Source organism: Oryzias latipes, chromosome 17 (assembly GCF_053564925.1).
Source record: "Oryzias latipes strain Hd-rR chromosome 17, Olatipes_Hd-rR_3.1".
NCBI classification, from domain to species: Eukaryota; Metazoa; Chordata; class Actinopteri; order Beloniformes; family Adrianichthyidae; genus Oryzias; species Oryzias latipes.
In genome coordinates this window covers 18,841,454-18,863,884 of record NC_136253.1, presented here as the reverse complement: position 1 = coordinate 18,863,884, position 22,431 = coordinate 18,841,454, and the positions used below count along the sequence as shown (strand labels likewise).

The window sequence follows — 22,431 nt, the reverse complement described above, 5'->3', positions numbered from 1 at the left end:
GAGAAGAAAAGAAAGGTAAACGGGAGAAACCTGCAAAGAAACTTCCACCATTCAACGAATTCGAAAAATAATCAAACCAATGCAAAGAGCCATTAAGAGGAGCAACAAACGTCTTAGATGAAAGGACAAAATTATGCCCACCCAAAAGAAAAGTAATGTAAATTTATGCAATATAGTGTAAGTGTTGTAGAACAGCATTTTTTTGTAGAAATGAGACATGTTTAACACAGGAAAAGGGACCATATAAAAATGAATGTGATTAAGAAACTGCTGGTAGACTTATAAGATTTAAAAAAGCAAAAAAAACTTCAAGTTGGCCACATCAGATCACTGCAAAAATAAACAATCACAAAATGGATTAGGACTACCCAAACGTAGCAGGAATATAAAACAAGTTTATACATTAGTTTAAAGAAGCCATAAGAATGCAAAAACGTGATGAGGGGTGTCTTTTTTGAAGACTACAACCAGACTTAGAGGGATGTGGTCACTCAGGTAGACTGGCAGGTTTGTAATGCAGGCCACGCCCTTCACAAACTGTTGATAGTGTCAGGTCATGGCAGAAACCTTGTGAAGAGAACTGCTAGCCAGTATTTAAAACATGTTGCGGTAACTGCAATTTGTCTGGGGGGGAAAAAAATCCCAAAAGTGAGCTACTGCTTTTCTGGCTAGTCTTTCAATTATCATTTACTGTTGAGTACTTTCATCACCTGGTTGCACCATGATTACCAATGAAACATTTCCAACTCCCTCTTTATTTGGCTTTGATAGATTTGTACTGTCTGCAATTTTCTTTCTCTACTTGAAATGCGCGTTCCTATCTCACTTCCACTAGTCAGCTTGTTTACATTTAATGATTGCTTTACTTTACCAGGGGTCATTTTCTGCTTCCTAGAAAATGTCCTCCTTTGGTCTGCACCAGAGTTTAGTTTTGGTGTAGTCGTACTGCCTGACCAGCAAACTGCTGGGGGTGTCTCTAAACTACGGTAATCTAGCAATACTTCCAGTAGTAACCCACTTGAAAGATAAATCCAGGAGTCATTACGTCGAAAAGGTTAATTCAATTTGACTCTGTGGCCCATACTTACAGTCCAAATCAATGCTTGCTGAAAGGCTGAAGTTCTTGATCCTACTCTGTGTACAGTGTGTCAACTAGGGGTTGCACGGTTCGGATCGTGTCACGGTTGTAGAGTCACGGTTCAGACCATTTTTCGCATCAGTAAAATGGATAAAAAAAACACAGGATAAAAAACAATAATAGTCTACAGTTATTATTTTTTTAAAGCTTCATAACATAGATTTAATAAAGCATGTATAAAGTACTTCAAAACATTTACACACAGACACAAATGCCCATATAAACAAACTTGCTTTAAGACATTGTATCTTGAAAAGAAAAAGAAGTGTTTTAAAAAGTAAGAGAATCTGGGATGTTAGAATTGATTACTATTCATTCTTTCACTGTATCCCCTACTGCTATAAAGCCCCTCCCACTGGTTCCAGACGGAGCAGCGACGCTCTCCTGCCAGAGAGTCTCTGACTGAGTTCTGAAGGATTTCATAGAGACATGCACTGACACTTTCATTTATCGTTGTCACATGATCCAGCTGTGTAATATGCATATGGCAAAAGTCGGCGAAAATCTAGATACAACCTTAAATGTGCTAAAACAATCTTATGGCACCTTGAAGTATTTAACAAATCAAATAAATCCCTTTATGCATTTTACCAATCGGATAAACCCCTTTTATGTTGGACGTTCCCCTCCTATGTAGACGAGGGTCATTTGGAGTTTAAACTAAGTTATGTTGACTCTTATTTTAATTAAACTGTTGAGGTGAAATGGAAATGATGTATTTGGTTGTTTTTCTATTTATGTATTTCAAGTGATATCGTCATTGCAATGTTGATCACTATTATTGCAAATTGCGAGTTTTCCTCATATTGTGAACCTGACATTTGTACAGTCCCACAGCTGAGTTAAGACTTAGAAGAGCGTGGGTCACGTCTGCATCTCAATGGTTTGATTTGATTTGTGTAAAGGGAAGTAAGTTGTGTTGGAGTTGACTGATAACAAAATGTGATGACAGAAATATTACTTGCACAGCCTGTGACGGAACAGCTTAGCTTGAATTACAATTCCATTACCCCCCCCCCCCCCCCCCCCCAACAATTTAAATAATTCTTGGTTTTTTTATTGTTGTCGTGCAGCCAACCAGCTCTTGCTTCTTTCATTTTTCATGTAAGCCATCATGTCGTCGTCATCGTCGTCCCTCCACCTCAGTAGAAGTCACTTATTTTTATGAAGTCATTAAATAAATGTGCAGGCTTCGCTGTGAAGCACATTTTAGTTTTATCTTAACAGTGGTTTGATGTTGGAGGTGCATTTCTGCCGCAAGTGCAAATAGAAAGAGAGGTTCACTCCTTCATTAAACAGATTCAGTTTCCTGATTATTTTTACACTTGAAATATACCTACTTTTTAAAACATGAAATGGTCACCTTAAGTGTAAATAAAACAAAAGCTTAATGATTCTTGCTTATTTGGTGCTTTTCTTGGTCCGGTTTTGAGGTTCTAATGACAAATGTCAAAGAACGCCCCATGGCATCAGGGCTTTTTATATTTTTACCGTTCCATACATCTTTCTGTTTGTTTGTGTGCATGGGAGGAGGATTGGATAGCTACATTTACCTATATCCTCTGCTCTGTTCGAAGGTAAACTACATTAAAATGGCTATAACTTGTTTTTTTTCCATGTCAGCTTGAAGTTTTAAACTTTTCCCCATTTTTCCTGACAATCAAAACATACGGTAATTTAGATGTTCTGGATTTTTGAAGCATTTATCACACTAATGTAGTTTTTCTTTCTCTTTTTTTTGGGGGGGGGGCAATCAAACCTGGGGATAGCCAGAAAACTCTAGCACAATTAAGACTTAAGGCAGCTTCTGATCTGTGTTACAGCTGTTGACCTGATAAGTGGGGCAACTCTGCAGGTTTAAAACAGAAAACTAAAACCAGGATGGGCCCTGCTTTGTTTTAGGTTATATGTTGAGGTTTAGAAGACCCCTAAACTACATTTATTTAAATGCTCAAACATAGTGAGACATGTGCCTTAATGAAAAAGCTGTGTTGTAGTTTCGGCCCCTAGATTTCCATATCCTTCCTGTGTGATGTTGGTTGCTAAAATCTGATAGGTAAATGTCCCATGAGGCATTGCATTTCACTTTCCCCCCCTCAGATCAGCCAGATAATACAATAGCACTTTTGAAAATGGTGGGGGGGTAATTTGTGCAGAAAATTCCCCTTTGATGTTATGGAGTTTTGTTTAAATGGAGGGTTGACAAGCACAAAAATATTTTTGTTTTCTGGCTAAATGCATTAATGACACGCTTTTTTCTCACATCCAGGTTACAGATCATTTTGTGTGAATAGTTTTTTGAAGAGAGGCTAGTAAATAAGCTCCAAATTGAGGTCTGGGACAACACTGCTGATTTCATGCAGTGTGTTTTGGGGCACCCATGTTTTTGCTTGTGAGGGGACCCAGCTGCCCTGTCGATAAGAGCAAGGGGCTCTTGTAACAGCATGGTCCTATCAGACACTGAGCAGTAGTCTTTCCACTGAGCTCCTGTTCTGCTGATAAGAGACCTGACAGTGGGGAGTGTCTGCCAACTTTTCTTGTTCTCATGCATGCTTCTTTTTCATTTTTAGTGAAGCTTCGACTCAATTACTTGTGATAGGTTTGAAAGATGATGAAGCCACGATTGACCTGTTGAACTCAAAGCAGTGGCATCAGTGCAGCTGGAACTGTGCTTAAAGCCGTTCCTTGCTTGGTAGGCTGAAATGGGATGCCAGTTGTTAAAGCACATTTAAAGTACTAAATGACATTCTTCTGCTGTGGTATGACCATTGGACATCAAAGGAAGCTGCAAAGTGCCTACACTTTTGTTTATTTGATTCAATTTAGCTGCACTTAGACAGTCCAACTTTTCCCTTTCTACTTATTTTTATTTTTTATATTCTCTCCGTACTGTAAGTTGTCGGTGTAGAATTGGTCGTAGGCTCTTACAACAAAATTGTAAACATGGCAGTGACTTTTTGGGCAGACTTACACCAGGTGACCTGAGCTATGGCTTCTGTTTTCACTCTATTCCATGCTCTGGAACACTTGACACTTAAATCGCACAGGATGCCATTTTTCAAGCACTATGATTTCTGTGTTGCATATAAATTGGTTTGCTCGGATTTAATAAATGCAGAGTCCATTTTTCCTCAATCCTTTGATTTTTTGCTTTTAAAGAATTAATACAATTGACAGATTATATTACTCAGATCACTCAACGCCGTGTTAATTCAACATCTGAAGATGATGATGGACCATTATCGGGTTAATGGGGTCATTTTGTAACCGGGGGATCACTTGTATACATATGTTGTGGCTGAAGTCTATTTTCCCCATTCCGAGGAGGTTTTTTTTTGTCCCCCACATCAAGAGAGCTATTCCATTGTGAATTGAGAGGCCCTGCTTCTTTATTGGGTTTATTGGGGGTGTGTCTTCAAGGGGGCACATGTGCTCATGTAAGTAAAAGTATCCACGTTGGGGGCAGAGAAAACCTGGCTAATGAAAACCACTTGCTGAAACAAAACGGTTGGTTTGAATCTATCATAGCTCTTAGGGAAATGTTCTTGGTGGAAGTGTGACAGAAAGACAATCACAGAGATAAAACTGTCGGGTTTTTCCCTCCGTGACCTCTTCTCTTAACTTCTGCATCCTGTTTTTACTTGGCGTCCCTCACACTGCTCTCCACCTTCCATTCAGCTGAGACCCCTCTCTCCGTTCCCTGTTTTCCGCACTGGGCTCGCTGGTCGTATTGAATGACATTTGGTGGCACATTTTTATTCATAGTGCTTCACTCAGATGGAAGGTGATACTTTTTTTCCGATTGACATTAGAATGATCTCTAATAACGCAGTAAAGCACTCAGCTTTTCATACATATAACCACATACACTTACGTACACTTTGAGGGCCATTAACCCGCTTATACCGTGGTCACTTACAAAAGAAATAAATATTCAATCAGTTTTTAGTACTTTATTTTTTTGTGTGTGGTTTACATAGCTTTTTTCCACAAAAAAGCGACTATTTGTTATGTGGTTGTGATGTTACTGTGACAACGAGCCGCTTAGACGGCACCGACCTTGATTGTGTTTTGTCCAAACAATGAAGCTAAAGTTTGTCTTAAAGCCAGAAAAGTTTGTAGATTTGTCGCTTTATTGAACATTAGTTGTTTTTGGGTCTGAGAAGATGCCAAAAACAGCAACAAAAGCTACCAAGTTGGTAACACTGATCTTTAGCTATGTTGGTGATCTTATTGCTTAACTACAACAAACTACACTACCAATTTACAACAAGAAAAACAAAGGCTTAAACTCAGAGAACTAACTCAAAACATACATGCTCGAAAAAAAAAGAAAGTAAGATAAGAAAATGTCTTTAATGCTGACCGATTCCAAACAGCTGACAACAGTGACTTGAGGATACCATGTAGGGCATGGATGTCCACATCCAGGCTTTGAGGGCCATTGTTTTGCGTCTTATCCAACACATTTGCCCTCACTGTTTTTTTAATAAGGAAGTACCGGTGATCCGTGTAATCAGCAGCAGTCGGTAGGGCAGGGATAACCGCAAAACCAAGAGGACCTTGGATTTATTCACTATCTTAAGTGGTTTTTCTATTTCTTTTAAGTCAAATCCCAGTGGAGTTGTGGATCGCGCTTGGAGCTTGTAGGCCAGTTCAAACACGAGTGAAAGTTAACTGGCAGGCCTTCCGAATGCAGCTGATCCTCGTGGGCAAACATTGGAACTGTATTTTGAAAAAGATTAAGCACTTCCTACAGTTAGAAAAAGCACCACAGTTTTATCTTCTTGGTGCTGCACGATACAATCTCCTGTTTTTCTTCCCATGCTGCGTCTGTGTTGTTTTGACATCTTTAAATGTGTTTCAGATCCATTTTTTTAAAAGTAACATTTCCATGGAATGAATCCAATTTGTGGTGTACAGTTTCATACTGCAGTCAGCTGTTTTATTTATGAATTATTACTTTTAATGAATGTTACAAACAATACACGTTTAATATTGCAATAGGTGTTGAGATGCATTGACCTGAAGGTAAAACCCGCTGAATCTTTTCCAAAAAAAGTGCATGTAAGATGAAGCTGAATAATTTTTAATGAAAGCTTTCTTCTGCTCCAGACCTGCAGCTTAATAGTTTACCCCCCCCCCCCCAACCTTGGTGTGCAGCAAGAGAACCGAAAATGTGCTTAAAATGTGTCCTGTAACAGCACCGCTGTCACTTTGCTACCTGAATGACTACATTCATCCCTTTTGTGCATACAGGAAATGTTTACACAGATTACCTCCACATGCAGGTTTCAGGAAAGTGGAAAGGCACTAAAAATAAAAAATCTATTATGTAGTTTTTGCATCTCATTTTAAAAAGTCACAATCCCTTTGAAGAAACTTTTTAAACTAAAATACATTGTAAGTAATTACCCAGTTATTTAAGTTTGTAGCAAAGCATTGGACATGCTGAAATCTCATAAGCAGTATATTTCATGTGGCCCTAAACATTTAACATTGTAATCATGATATGTGCTAAACTAATGTAAAAAAGGATTTTTTTCCCCCTCACTTTTCTTTAGATCCAGCACAATGCAATGACCGTTTTGGATCTAGCCATTGAAATGATATAACTTGGTGTTATTATGTTCAAAACTGGCCTAAAGGTTGGATTTTTAATATTTCTTCAAAGGCTCAGACTACACAGAATCTGTAATATTCTGTCCACCAGCTGAACTAGATCTGAGCAAGGCTGTTATAAGTACCGTATTAGGCCTTGTTTTTTAAGGACAGGCAGTCATTTAAGTGGTTCTCACATTGTTTTAGTTACATATATACCGTAGTTTCCTCCATTTTTAGAATAGTCTGTTATCTTTTGAATACATTGTTTGTGGTTGCTGATCTGCTCATTCTAGTATTCTTTCAGCCTTAGATCAGCTTTTCAAAAAAAAAAAAAAACTTGTTCTGGTCTGACTGATCTTCCTGGTCTGTCATCTTCTGCTTCACTCATCATCTTCACATGGCGTAAAGAGACACAAAAAAGAACACCACTCCAGGTTTTGAACTGCCTTTTTAACTGGGGATCAAATTAATGCTGCCGTAGATAGCAATCATGTTTTGAACTGGTCTGATGATCTTTGTTTTACATATGAAGCTTCAGTCAGGTTCAACTAGACTTCTTGTTGTTGTGGCTGAACAATGCACATTTATAAAATGTATTCTAGTAATGATAAAAACAAGTGCTTCTTTTATAATTCATTGGTTCTTTTAAGAGCTGCCTCACACTTGTCAGTATGTACAATATTCAAGATGGTTTGAACAAAATGCCGTTCCGTTGGCTAGTGGGGTTACTTTATTCCATCCCAAAGCTTGTTTAGGTGAGCAGTAGTGATGAGGAGGAAGAGGAGGACCTGAGCAAAGTTTGGCAGCTCAGTGTACATCCACAACAAAAACAAACTTGGAAACCTCTGTTTTACAAGACAGACCATCAAGGAAACAAACACTCCCAGTTCAAACCAAAGCAGTAGCGGCACATAAGAGCCATGTCAGATCAGATGTGGGTGAGCTGATGTTTAATCAATCTGACAATTCGCACCAGAACGCCATATTCGATCTTATCAAATATTCACTCCAACCTCAAATTAGGAAGAAGTTCTTTTATAAGTCTCTGCATCAACTCGCAGAGCTACCTGGAGGAACACAGGTAACAAGCTCCAAGTGACGAAATAAACTTTTACAAAATAAATGTTTTAGAGAAACATAATGGGGATGTAAACAGTGATCATCACATCAAGAACTTCATTCAATGTTCCACAAAGGACAACAAAAATGGTATTCTTAAGGTGGAGAAATCGAATATACTTCATGATACGAAACACTGATTTCATAAGGATAATGTAAAGGAGAAACACTGGCGTTTAATGGCCAAAACATTTGACCTTAACAAAGAAAAAAAATCTGCAGATATGCAAGTCCAAATGTAACTCTTGGTGTGAATTTATGCTTTTAATTTGGTTCTGGTTTTATTTAAAAAAATATATATATACCAAATATCCATTAAAAGTATAACGCTGTTTTTATTCTAGTTTTGCAACTGATATTTAACATTAAATAATTTTAAAGTAGGTTCTAGTTTGCTTTCCTGTCAAAATAAAGATCTCCTGAAAAACTAGTTTAGAAAATAGCATTATTAGATGGCTTGGATGACTTGTTTTGTTAAGTTTTTTCTCATTTGTTATATTTCTGATTTTTTTTTTTTAATCTAGTGTTTTTTTTTAACAAAACAGAAGTCAGTTAATGGCCAACAGAATTCTTTAGGTGCAAAGAGGATGATTTTTAAGGGGAAATGTGGGCGCTGGCCCCACAGAGGTTTGAATAGGTAAGAAATGGTACTATAGCATGGATCGGTACAGCCTAACTCCTGGTTGGAGTGGGTCCTTAGGTCTTATTACCTCCTTACTGATTGATTTTGACATGTAATTACAAGACATGCACAGGTGTTTTAATGTTGGCTGCATTCCATTTGTGGGAAAGTCCTGCTGTTATGCACACTGTGTGCCTTTTCATGTTTTTGAGAGGAAAAAAGGAGCATAGCCACCATTTATTCTGTGCCTTTTTTGATGAGATGGTTGAAAATGACTGCAGGGGGAAGAAAAGGTAAATTGAGGATGACTGCTGACATTACAACACAGTGGATTGTGGGTCAGCATTACTGTGAGGGTACAAACCAGAACAAAGCAATCTTGTGATGCCGGAAAACTTGATAAGTGTTAGGGCTGCACGATATGAGGAAAACTCGCGAAATTTAGGATTAATATTGCGATAACGGTATAATTTGCGGTATACAAACAAATAACAAAATAAACAAAACATCATTCCCATTTCATTGCAACAGTTTAAAAATTATACTCCAAATGACCCTCGTTGACATAGGAGACAAACATCTAACATAATAGGCCTCCATCCAATTGGTCAACAAGGTGAAGGCGTCCATCCGATTGGTCAAATGCATAAAGGGATTTATTTGATTAACGTTAAATGCTTCAAGCTGCCTTAAGGTTGTATTAACACATTTAAGGTTTACGATTTATTGCGATTTTCACTGTCTTTTGCGATATGCATATTGCAGAGCTGGATATTGCGATAACGATAAATTTGCGGTATATTGTGCAGGCCTAATAAGTGTACATCGTGTGCAACCTGACCTCCTTTCTTCCATTCCTGTTGGAAAAGAGTAAACAAAGTATCGAAAGCTGGTGCCGTAAATCTTTTGGCCCCCTTTCAATAAGGACTCTAAATGGCCGAGCAGGATTTGGATCAGAAATCCTTAAGTTTGACGATGTGTCAAATCCTGTTATACTTTTAAAACTTCTATTTGTGTTTTAAGTAAAAAGATCAAGAGCTGATACTTAATCCAATTATCTTTCAGGTTGTTCCAGTTTTGTCTAGTTAAGTCCAGTTCAGTATTCTAGTTCCACTGTAAGTCTACTTAATTGAACCTTGTGTTCTGAGTGTCAAAGAGGCAGTCGGTTACTATGAAGAAGAACCAACTTTTTTTTTAAAGAAGAAAAAACAGAAATGGGGAGGGAAGTCATTTGCCTGGAAGTAATGGGTTTGGACATAGGCAGCAAAAAGAACATCAGATCAACTAGAATTACATGCCAACAGGAAAAGAAAACATTGAGGGCAAATCAGTTTCTTTTCAGTAATTGGCTATTTGATCATTCTTAGCAACAAAAGAGGATATTTGCTGTCAGTTCTGCTTAGTGCAGTGCTTCTCAATTATTTTTTGCAAGCCCCCCCCAGGAAAAAGAAAATGTTTCTTCCCCCTAACCCCCCCCCCACACACACACACACTCGCCGCGGTGACAATATATTAGTTTAGTATTCAGAGATTTTGTAAGTATACCTAAAATTGTATCTTTTACACATAACCGCACATTTTACACATTGTCCGCGTTCCTGAGCCCAGTAAACCCTCCCCTCTCTTTCTCACAAACGCGTGTGTGACAGGAGCGTGCACTTCACGTGTTTCAGGTTGTTACAAACTCTGTCATATAACCGATAATAGCAAACCAATAGGGGCGCAGATTTTTTTTCAAGCACTGAGCCGCTGTCACTGCCCCCCTTTTTGCGCCCCGAGCTACTGCCCATATTATCTGTACCTAAAACCGCTACTACTGCCCCCCCGGCATCGCATCCCCACTATTTGAGAAGCACTAGCTTAAAGTTTTTACATGGTATTTACAGTTGATCACATGTTTTGCAGTTGACCACATGTTTTTTTTACACTTTTGCAGCTGTATTTATTTAATATTTAATATTTATTTACCGTATTTAATACAAATCTCATTTTTGATAATAATTTTCATAATAATTGTATTAATACTTTTAGTAATAATTTTTAATAATTTAATATGAATGTCATTTTTGATGTCCTTTTTTGAAGTTATATTATAAAGATTATTTCTGAATGTCGTTTTTGCTGCCACACATAAATGAAATTTCCCCATTGTGGGATTAATAAAGTCATCTATCTATCTATCTTAGTGTAAAGACAACAGTGGGATTGGTATCATTAAGTTATTTTTTTGTATTTTTTGGCAAAGTACAATCGTTTTTACTGGCCTGTAAATATACATGCAGAGTAGATAGATATATAGATTTGATAGATTTATAATGCCTATAAAAATGCACATTTCATCGCCAGCTGTGGTGCAGAGGTAGAGTGGTCAACCTCTGATCAGAGATCATGGGTTTGGTTCCTACCTTAACCAACCTTATGTCAAAGTGTATTTGGGCAAGACACGAAACCCCTCATTGCTCCTGGTGGCTGAGGTTGGTGTCATGTATGGCTGCAGATCCTCCATTGGTGTGAGCGTGTATGTGCATGGATGAATGGGACTGAGTGTTAAGCTTGATCCCTGTATAGTGGGATTATAGATGTTTCAAGGCTGTAAAACCCTTCACTACACACTTTTTACACTATCAGACATCTATGAAAATTTTCACAATTTACTCTTTTTTTTTAACACTCAAAATTCAAACGAAGAAGTCCAGCTTTAAAGAATGAAAAATAAGATCTGATTGCGATCAAATATTATGTACATTTGGCAAGTTGGACACATTCTGTGCAGGAAACAGCACGAATGAGATTGGTTGATTGACAGTGGTCTTCAGCCAATCATGATGCAGAACACGCAGAACCAGTGCTTTAAAAAAAAGGTATAAAAGGAAAATTTTAATGTTAAAAAATCCATGAAACAGCAAGACTGCAAAAGATTAACCTCAATATAGCAAGAGATTACTGTGCAAGTATACACCATTTACCATAATTGTTCAGCTTCCTCAGACTTTAGATCGTCTACAAGAGCGTGGAAGTGACTTTCAGAATTGGGAAGTCCTTGTTGGCCGCTCTGACTATAAATGTCCTAACAGACAATGGTACATTTTAATGGGGTTCACAAGATAATTCTGTGTAAACAAAATCTTTTAATCACACACACACACACACACCTATATATTTATATATATATATATATATATATATATATATATATATATATATATATATATATATATATATATATATATATATATATATATATACACACACACACACACACACACACACACACACATACATATATATATATGTATATATATATATATCCTGTACCTCTGAGGTACAGCCACCAAAAACACAAGTCTGTCATTATACGTATCTTATCCCCCCTGTATGGGCGAAGGGGCTGCTCACATCAAGTTACTCTGGTGGTAGCTTAATGTCCGTTCTTGGTCCATGCACACTAGGCCTGCACAATATACTGCAAATTTATCGTTATATATCCAGCTCTGCAATAGGCATATCGCAAAAGACTGCGAATATCGCAATTAATCGTAAACCCAAAATGTGTTAAAACAATCTTATGGCAGCTTGACGCTTTTAACGAATCAAATAAATCCCTTTATGCTTTGACCAATCAGATGGACGCCTTCCCATTGTTTACCAATCAGATGGAGGCCTATTATGTTAGATGTTTGTCACCTATGTCGATGAAGGTCATTTGGAGTATAATTTTAAACTGTTTCTAATGAAATGGGAATGATGTTTTTGGCATTTTTCTATTTTTTTATATACCGCAAATTATATCGTTATCGCAATATTAAGGCCTGTTCACACCGGGACGAATTTCGCCGGTTAACGCCTCGTGACTAAACAAAGGGCACCAACGAGAGTGTGCACACCGACGCGAAAAAACGCCACGCGTTAAAGCGTCAAAAAAAAAAACGCCTCGGGTTCGTTTTTTTTTTTTCGACGCGTCGCGTCGAAATCTACTCGACCAATGAGAATGGCGCTTTTGCTCACGTGTCTGGAGCTTCTGAAGTTACAGTAAAACACAACTTGGGGGCGCTCAAACACAAAACTGCCTTGCTGAGCACACATACCAGCGAAGAAGATAGACGCCAAGTAGCGTCTACACAGCCGCGAAGCAATAATGACGGACATTCTAAAATATCCCCGAACCAAGCACCAGTTGGAGCTACTGATGCTTGAAATATTCATGTTTTCTTTGTTTGATTCTGACAAGCGTGTAAATACTTGCTCTCTTCTTCTGAGTGAAAAGCGACTTTAAGAAGCGTAAAGTTGCGCAGCGCCACCTTGTGTACAGGAGTATTTCTGTTTTACATTAAGCGCCATCTAATGTCAGGGAATGAAATTGCATGTTCACTCCACTCATCGTCAGCGAAAATCGCCTGGGTGTGAACACAAAAAACGTGGCGAAAAACGCTGGCGAATAACGCCTGGCGAATATTCGTCCCGGTGTGTACGGGCCTTTAATCTCTAAAATCGCATATCGCAAGTTTTCCTCATATCGTGCAGCCCTAATGCACACACATTCATCAGTGTGTGAATGTGTGTGTGTGCATGAATGGTACTGTGACTGTAAAGCTCTTTGGGCCTTCTAGGGAAGAAGTATAGCGCCGTGTAAGTATCTGCCATTTACCATCTAATGTGTAACATGTGAACATCTAGAAGGTAGCAGTTGTTACAGATTTTATTGAATTTTTGAATGAAATGTTTTATTGTTAAACTGAATCCCCCAAATCTGCAGTGGAGTTTCATATTTCCAGTCCATGTTTTCGTGCTCTCCAGTTTGTTACCTCATCTCTTGGATAATTCACTTTGGGCAAGTTTCTTCTGTTACAGACTTCCACCCATGTTTTGAATTAACATATCTGAAAACTGGGTTCTTAATGAGCTGCTTCCACTTCGGCAGAACTTGTAAATCACTCAGGGAGGGGGCTGTTCCTTAGAACAAGAATTTGACCTTTGCTTTAGCCATGATGATGGTATCGTTTCTTAACTTGCACTGACTGCTGCTAGCACATGTTTGTTGTGAGACCATTACCATGCAGCTTCTCGCTTTTCCTTAACTACATTCTGAAACTTGCTGAAAGATTTCCTGATTTATCTCACCTGTCCGTTTCCTGCCTGCACCACTTTGGTTATAATCCCTTAAGCCTCTTGGGTGTATCTGAATACTATAAAAAGCTAAAAGTGGGGGGTTTGGAGTGAAAACAAAGTCACAATTGGGCCTTGTGAGCCGTCTCCTCATGGGGTTTTATTTATTTATTTATTTAAACAAATACATTTAAACAATTATAATAATAAAAAAAAATTCCTTCACACACACACGCACACATACATATACACACACACACATATATATATATATATATATATATATATATATATATATATATATATATATATATATATATATATATGCTTTTGATCTTGTACTTTGTATGTTTATGTTTTTTATTTCCCTGCTTGAGTTTTTCTGTTTCCCCCAGATTAAGCTCTTAGCTACTTTGCAGACTTTGCTCTCCACTAAAGCTCTGTTTAGTTTTCATTGTAATCAGCTTTTTGGGGCTCATCTGTGACTCAAGCAAAACAAACAAAACAAAGCGAGTGGAATGGGGCTGTGTCATGCTCTTACCAGATGGATGACATCGAGCAGTAAAAATGTGCCAGAAGGTTATTTGGGTCATATCTGGTTAGGCTTGACCAGGCGAGGCCATTGTTTTTTCAGCTTGGCGTCCGTGCCTTGAGCCAAAGGCTTAAAGAGAAATAAAAGGGATTTTTCTTGTGCCGCACATAAGTGCCAGGTTATGTGCTCCCTCCTCGATCCTGTACTTTGGCTTTATGGAGAAGACAAAGAGGGGCTTTCATAGATGGATATTGACATCCTGCGTTTTTGGACTTATAAAAGAAGCCATTGAGTGGGGAGCGTTTGCCGCTTGAAAACAGGGAAGGATGAGTCCTGTGTTTACCTCGCAAATGGAGAACGATCCTAGTCATCTGATTTTTGTTGATTTCAGCTCATGGCTGGCTAATGCAGAGCTTTCAGCTGAGAGGAAGAGAGACTTTCTATTGGGGTGTGCGTCTGCCTATAATGAGTGTTTGTGCAATTTTTTTGCACAGATGCCCACAAAGTAATATTAAGCAGAGCCAGAGGAGCGAGTGAGAGTGTTTAGTCATGAGGTAATGTGACAACAGCAGTTTGTGCCAGAGATTTCTAGGAAAGCTGCTCTGGCTGCTGTAATATTCACACACACACGCTGTAAATCGAGTGTGTGTCAGTGTGTGTCAGTGTGTAACCTTAGAACACGGTGTCCTTCTGGCTTATGAAGGCATTTATTCCAAACTTCTAAAATGTTGCAGCTCATCAGATTTCTTGGCAACAGTTGGAGGAAATGTTCAAAAAAAAAAAAGAAACATGAAATTTTATTTACTTAAAATGTGTATTTTTAATAAAAATACAAAATATTTTTTGCACTTGTTATTCAACAGATGAATCTAACACCAGTGGATCGTGCTCTTTAGTTTTACATTTTTTGTTTTAGTATTTGCTAGCTCAACTTGTATGACTGGTGAGCAGTGTGCTGCAGTTACATGGCCTGAGGGAGGAGGCCCTTAAAGGGAACTTGCTGCTTAAATGAGCACTTCTTCTGCAAGTCAGCATTTGTTTTTGTGACTTCTGCCACTACCAGCTAAAAAGAAAAGTCCGTAAAACATTAGGCAATCTGTTTCTACATATAAAGGTTTACTTGCATATTTTATTTCCTATTTAAAAGGACTATTTAAATCCTCAATCCTCATTTTCAAAGCGAACAAAGCATATTTTGGCTATGTCCGAATTCCCACCCTAACCCCTAACTACTTTAAAACTATATAGTGCCGCACTATGCAGTGTCCTGGATGTTTAAAGCAATTCGAACACCATGCTCACAATAGTAAAAAGTAAAAATCTAATTAATATGAGCGTTTTAGGGTGATCATTTATGAATCCACTGTCTTCTTCTGTATTTTTTTGAAAAAGTCTGTGTTATACGCTTAGTGGAAGCTTGACAGAACATGGTATTTTTCACACTGGTCACAGTTTTGATTTAAAAAAGGTTTTACACAAAAATATATCTGAAGAGCGTGGTATATATGTTAAATGGAACCAAAGAACGCCCACAATCTGTAAGCTAAAATAATCACTAATTAAATTTAGAATAGGAACTAGTATATTTTGCTGTATCTGGGGGAAAAACCGATTCCTGGAATAGATTTTCTATTCACATCACACTACACCAGGGTAAAGAAAGTGACTATTACACCGTGTAAAATGAACGCTGTGTGTTTTTGAGTAGATGGCTAAGGATGGTAATCAGTGTTGTATAAGAAACCTTATCTGGAAAAATATTTAAAAAGACTTTGATAGTTTTTTTTTCTAAATAAATTTTAATAAACTGAAGTTTCGAAATGAAACTTCAGTTTATTAAAATTTACCATAAAATGGTGAGAAGACTGTGCACCTGCAGAAAGTCAGGTAGAGCATGCGTCATTTAAGGTGGAGCAAACTTTTATGTTTATTATCAGGAAAACACAACCTGTTTATTCTATCTGGGCTTGCCTGCTAACTGGACCAGCAGTTATTGGAGAGAACTGAACAGGGCTACATCCTTGTTTTTTTGTGTTTTTGCTCTGGGCCGATTTGTCAATTATACTCGAAGTACACACCCTGTTCAATCAAGAGGATTTGCCCAACTTTACACATTTAGCAAATATTAAAAGCTGTCATTTTTGCATTTTGCTGTTCTACGAAATGACAGAACATGCATCTTCAGTTGTGCTTTAACTTGAAGGTATTAAGCAGCTCTGAAGGAGAAAGCGAGTCCTCTAAAGACTTTCATCTTCTCACTGTCTGTCTCTTCTCTTTTCTTCGGATGTGGTTGACACAGGAACCCCTCCACAGCTTTCTACCAGGCCTTCCAACCTGGAAGCCGGTTAAGAGACTCAAAGGCTCACAGCGATAGGTACTGTACTCTGCTGGATTTGGACTGGGCAGGCCTGCAAAGACTGTTTCTACTGACTTTTCACACAGCAATAACTCTACAATTGGGTCCCAAAAGATGACCAAAAGCAGCTCACCTCTGTTCCTTTTTGATAAGTCATGCAGGTGAAAACAGAGGCGATTCAGCGTTTTATTCGTGTGCCTGCAAATCCGTAACTACCTCTCCCGTCAACTTGGAGGCTGGTCATTCGACACCTCCACGTTCCCGCTTCACTGGGACGGCACATCAGTCCTGCTTTGAACAGGCTGTGTGAAAAGGAGCATTGTGTGTGCAGTGTTCAGCAGCAGTGAGCTTTGCTTTCCACATGTGCATGGATTGAGTTTGGAAGCAAAGCCGCACGCGCAGCCAGCGCAGGATCGCCCACTAGAAGTCTGAAAAATCTGCTTTGTGACTCTCCCCCTGGTGTTGTCAGTGACAGTCATGTCAAGTCTGTGTAACTGTATACTCTGTCTTGTTTTCTGCCTGTGTGTTGTTTGCCAATGTTTGGACTTTTCTCCTTTTTGATTCTTTTAACACCTGCCTTCTTTCAATAGACGCACATAGAAACAGAGTTGAGCAGAGCAAAACCGTGCATGTCTGCAGATACTTCACACAAACAAGTATTGTATTTTTTTGGAGTAAAACTAATGGTTTTATAGTATTTGTTTGGCCAGATGTGTGACTTTAACTCAGGTGCAACTAATGTCTGATTTAAAAAAAAAAAAAGAAGCAACAACCACTAGAGAGCAGTGTAAACATGTGTAAATGTCAATTTTTCCTACTGACAACAAAGCAGAAGAAGAGCCGCTCAGTTTTATGCCAAGCTTGGTTTGTTCAGAAGCGACACAGAGGATAAAGAATTCAGTGGATTTAGACATTTGGAATGATATAGAGTTTATTTGACTTGTTAGCATGTTCTTTATGCTAAGCTTATCTTAATAATTGTTCATGTGTTGGGGTAATATATACAATTTTTCATGAAACTAGATACGCATCGATGTGTTAAAGTTGTGTAATGTGTATATATCAAGATGAAATGTCTGTTCTTGGTCCTGTATTTGTTCAATGAATCTCTCCCAAAAATGCGACTTATACTCCATGTCTGATTTGTTTGCCTTCTTTTTTATTATGTATATTTGGCTGCTGCAGCTTATACTTTGGAGAAACTTATAGTCAAAAAAAGAAGGTAATTAGAATCTCAAATACCAAATCAGCCAACCATTTCTATAGCCTCATGGTTAGTTTCGCTGAAAGACTCACTCCGACAAAAGTCATGTTTTTAACATTGTGACATTTTTCTAATGATGCAGGACATATATAAAGAAAATTAAACTTTAAAATTACACTTCTCTTTATTTTTGTTCAAATCATTGGGAATAAGGTGCAAATGGAAAAATGTCGTTATTTTTGCGACGTATTTGCTACAGTTGGCCAGCCACAAGCTTCCTGCTCTGCTCCATTCCAATGCATCCACTCATGGATGACTAGATCCATGTTTGACTTTGATTTTCTGATCCTGGTCCAAACTGTATGGCTGGATAGCTCCAACGATGCTCTCCATTTTTGTAACACCAGTAAAATGTCTGATGAACCTCTGTCGCTCTGCAGAAACCGTGTCCTAGAAAACGACACCGATTTATTGATTTTGGTTAAAAACCGCATAATCCTAATTAAAAGGCCACTGAGAACACTTTTACCATAGCTCAAAAGAGAATTGGACTGAGACGTAACTTTTTTATTAAACTGTTCTCAGTTTTAGATCAAATCAGAAGTTTTCAGAGGTTAAAGGTGTGCAGAAATATGAATCTTTTGGTTTGAGCATTAAAATAAAAAAAATGGAATAAATGTATAATTTATTGGAAATATTATATATACACTCATAGTTTCTATATTTACAAAATTATTTTTGTAAATATATAATTAATGAAGAACTTCATCCATTAAGAATGTAGTAACTTTGACTTTTGTTCTCAAAGAGTCCATTGTAAAATTCTAAATATCTATTAACCCCATTCACATTCTTTCTACTAATAAAGATGAAATAAAATCTGCTATGACTGTTTCTGATGACGTCATAACAAAACTTTGTTTGAAAGGAACTTCCTTTTGTTTAAATACAATGTAAGCGCTGCTACTTAAAGCTCTAAAACTGTGACTCTCTGTTCTATTAGAGTTCTGTTTGGTAAAACTGTCTTATCATTTGCATTCCAAAAAAAGAAGACAGGAAAGATGACAATCTTTAGATGTTCTTCAAAATGTTTGCAAGTTGCAGGAATAACAACAGAAGCACATGAAAACCATGTGAGAGTGACTAGAAATGAAACTATTTTTAGAGAAATGTACATCTGACACTGTTTGCAACTTTTTCCACCTCGATTTGGATGCAATTCAAGTGAAGTTGAACATTGATGGAATCTCACTCCTTATAGTTGAGTTGCTGCATGGATTTCTAGCAACTTCAGATTTGTGAGTCTTTGTTTGTGAGCTCATGGCACTGATCTTAAATGGGTAGGATTTTTTTTGTGTGTGTGTGGTTCTTGTTGAGGGAACCACAGCTTCCAGAAGAGGCTGTGAAAGTGGAATCAGAAGTATGCTGGACTTTTGAATTCCTTACAGGTCTCTTTAAAACAAATAGTTGTTTCTAGCGGAATCGCATGACTGCTCATTTCTGTTAACTCTTTAACTCAAATGTCATTTTTCCTGAAATGTGTTTGAAGGGGAAGGGGGCGGGGGGGGGGGGGGGCAGTGGGGTAGTGGTTAGCATGCTCGCCTCACAGCAAAAAGGCCCTGGTTCAAATCCCTTCTGTGTGGAGTTTGCATGCTCTCATCGTGCTTGCGTGGGTTTACTCCAGTTTCTTCCCACTGTCCAAAATGACAGGTTAATAGGAATTTAAATTGTCCCTAGTTGTGGATGTTAGTGTGTGTACACTGGACTGGCGACCCGTCGAGGCTTGACCCCGACTCTTCCTTAACAGTAGCTGGGATAGGCTCCAGCAACCCTTAAAGGGATTTGGTTGGTTCAGAAAACGGATGGATGTATTTTTGAAGCAAGTCTTTAGAGGAATGTCATTTCCAAATCCAAGATCCGGATGAGTTTGATCGTGGATGCTCTGCTGAGCTTTGAATGTGTCATATGTGGGCGGCCGTGGTGCAGCGGTAGGGCGGTCGACCCATGAACGTAAGATTGCAGGTTCGATTGCCACCCTTGCACGCCCATGAGTCGAAGTGTCCTTGGGCAACACACTGAACCCCACCTTGCCTCTGGTGTCAGGCGGGCGCCTGTGTTTGGCAGCGGAGCCGCCACCAGTGTGTGAATGTGTGAGTGACTGGGTGAGTGACTGGGTGAATGTGACTGTAAAGCGCTTTGTCCTTGTAGGAGAAAAGGCGCTATACAAGTATACGCCATTTACCATATGAGTGATGCAACAACCTATGTTGTGTTAATGTCTCCGATATGCCACCAACTCCACCGTAGGTAAGGCATTTTGAGCGGTCCCGTGTATGGATAAGTTGTCGCCCCCATGGTTCTGGCGTCACAGACTTCAGGAAGTGTATAGGGTTCTCATTTCAACTTTACAGTTTTTACAGTTAGCCCCGCCCACACAAAACCCACTAAACAGTGGTGCAGTTTACAGAAGAGCGGGTTGCGTAATCACCAAGCCCTCGTTAACATTCTATTTGAGCTCAGCCCTGCCTGTGTGCCTCTGAGGCTTGACACACAGCACTCGGATTGTTTTTGTAATCCCCAAAATACAGAGGAGGCTTTACAGTGGGTTCAGCTGCGTTGGGCTGGATGTCAGCTGCTTTAACTCTAGTCTTGAAGCCCAAACAAGTTTTTGTGCCTCAGCAAAGCTCCCCAAACTCCTTAAACATATGCCGATTCTAAAGTCTTTGTTCTCCTCACTGGTTCCAGCTGTTCTTGGTTGTTCTGCTTCGAGCTTGCTTCATCCGCGTAAATACTATATTTACAGCTAAAATTGTGCGTGTGTGCTAGCCATCCTGCCTAAACGGTTTGTTTCTTGCCGAGGAACCGGAGCAGCGATTCATCATCTGTGTGGCCCTGGCAAAAGTGAAAAATCGAGCTGAGTCCTGTTATTGTGTTCCTCATGTTTTCCATGTCTCCTTAGTTACAGATTCTCTGCTGCCTTGTCACATGTCCCACTGACAGCATCCACGTCTGTTTTGATTTCTTTTCTCCTGGTTTATTCCCTGATGTGATTTGAGCAATAAAACCAGATGGAGTACAGCCTCCAAAGAAAAAGCTTCACTCCATTCAACAACAATGAGGTCACTTATACGTCTCACAAAAAGTCACAACAGCGCAGCGTTCCCCTCAAGTGGGAAAATATTGGCAAAAATATTCCTCTGCAGCAGATTTCTTTTTCTTTTTTTTTTCATAAATTTTTGATGGGTTGTTCTGGGAAATTGTTTTGGATTAAATTTAATCCAACTGTTTAAACTCTCAAATGGAAATGTTACTGAGAGGAGAACACACTAGCAAACACAGCCATCAGTTTGATTGATCAATCAGTGGAAAAGAATTTGTTGTTGATGTTTTCTTGGTAAAAGCAGCACAGTAGAACTATCTGTACACAGCAAACGCGCAGCTAAAAGCTTTATAAAAAATTTTTTTTTAATTTTTCCTCAAAATTTTTCCTCAAATTTAGTTGTTTGCCAGTTTCCTGGCACCACATCACTCTCTTTTAAAGTCACTGCAAACTGATGAAAGAAAAATCCTGAAAATTGTGGAGTGAATAAAAAGTAATAAAAATACACTTTCAGTTGTTGTTAAAGGGATTCCTATTGGACACTTAGTTTCCAAGGTTTTATTCTTTAATTTTAAGTCATTGTAATAATGTTTTGCAAATATTGGTAAAAAGGACTTGGTGTGCTAAGAAGCAAATAAGAAAATGGCTTGGTGTTTATGTGGGGAAGTGTTGTAATAGAGAGCGTGCTTTTGTTTTCTGGGAAGCTGCTGGTTACCCAGCAAATGCACAACTAAAGGTCCATTCATGCTCTGTGTTTTATAGACTTAGATTCCTCTGGTTACAGGCCTGTTAAAACATTTCAAGAGGTGACGCCTCATTTAAATGAAATGCACATTTGTGCTTTTTTTTCTTCTTTAAATCTACGCTTTGAGTTATGAAACCACTCGTCAGGGGGCTGTCGCATAATGTGTGGGAGGGAAAGGAATAGACTGCTCCAACGTCCAATCCTGCTTATTTTCTTCTTCTTCTTCTTCGTAAAGCCATGGGCGTGTCGCCCCCATGTGTGCCTTCTTCGATACATCCCTGTTTCTTAAGGGTTTGATGGCGTGGCGAGGAGATATCACCGGACGTCATCAAGGCTGAGGGAGATGAAAGCGAGTCGACAGGAGGGCAGGGCTTTGAGTGACAGGGTTTGATTGCCGCAGAGGTATGGGGAACATTCCTCCTCCACCAGCTGATAACAATCAACGGAGAGCTTCCGTCTGCCTCTTGCTCACTAGTTGGATGTTTTGGAGGAACAGATAATCTTGCCCCCAGGAGTCAGCTTCCCTCCACATTGCGGGGCGCTTTAGCTGAGGAAGACGACGATTCTCTTCATTTTTGAGCTAGTTCTTTTCTGTTCTGCAGTGCTGATACCTGTTTTAGGCAAGAATGCTATTTATTTCATGCTGAAACTTGGGAGAAAAACTGTCAGAGATGCAGTTTTTGAACTTAAAGTACGATTTTTCCGCACTCATAAAGTTGCTATAGAAGATTGTTGTGGCCCTCTACTGGAGAAACTGTTATTTTTTAAAATGATCTGCTTCTTAAATATTTTTTCAGGCTATAGAATAAAGAGTTTAAATGGGATTCAAACCTTTTTTTTTAAATATTATTATTATCACATCTATGTGGAAATATAGATTTAAAAAAGTTGTATCGACTTGTATTTTC

General features: G+C 38.7%; 1 protein-coding gene across 2 annotated transcripts in view; it reads left to right on the top strand.

Moving 5' to 3' along the window:
• LOC101166252 (TSC22 domain family protein 2) overlaps positions 1–22,431 on the top strand; it is a 35,048-nt gene that overhangs the window by 8,846 nt on the left and 3,771 nt on the right. Inside the window, exon 2 of one of the 2 annotated variants that reach the window (XM_011486402.4) lies at positions 16,418–16,492. The exons of the other annotated variant lie outside the window; for it this stretch is intronic. Within the exon in view, the coding sequence (XP_011484704.1) occupies positions 16,418–16,492 (75 nt within the window). The remainder of the gene's footprint in view (positions 1–16,417; positions 16,493–22,431) is intronic. 2 annotated transcript variants of the gene reach the window in all.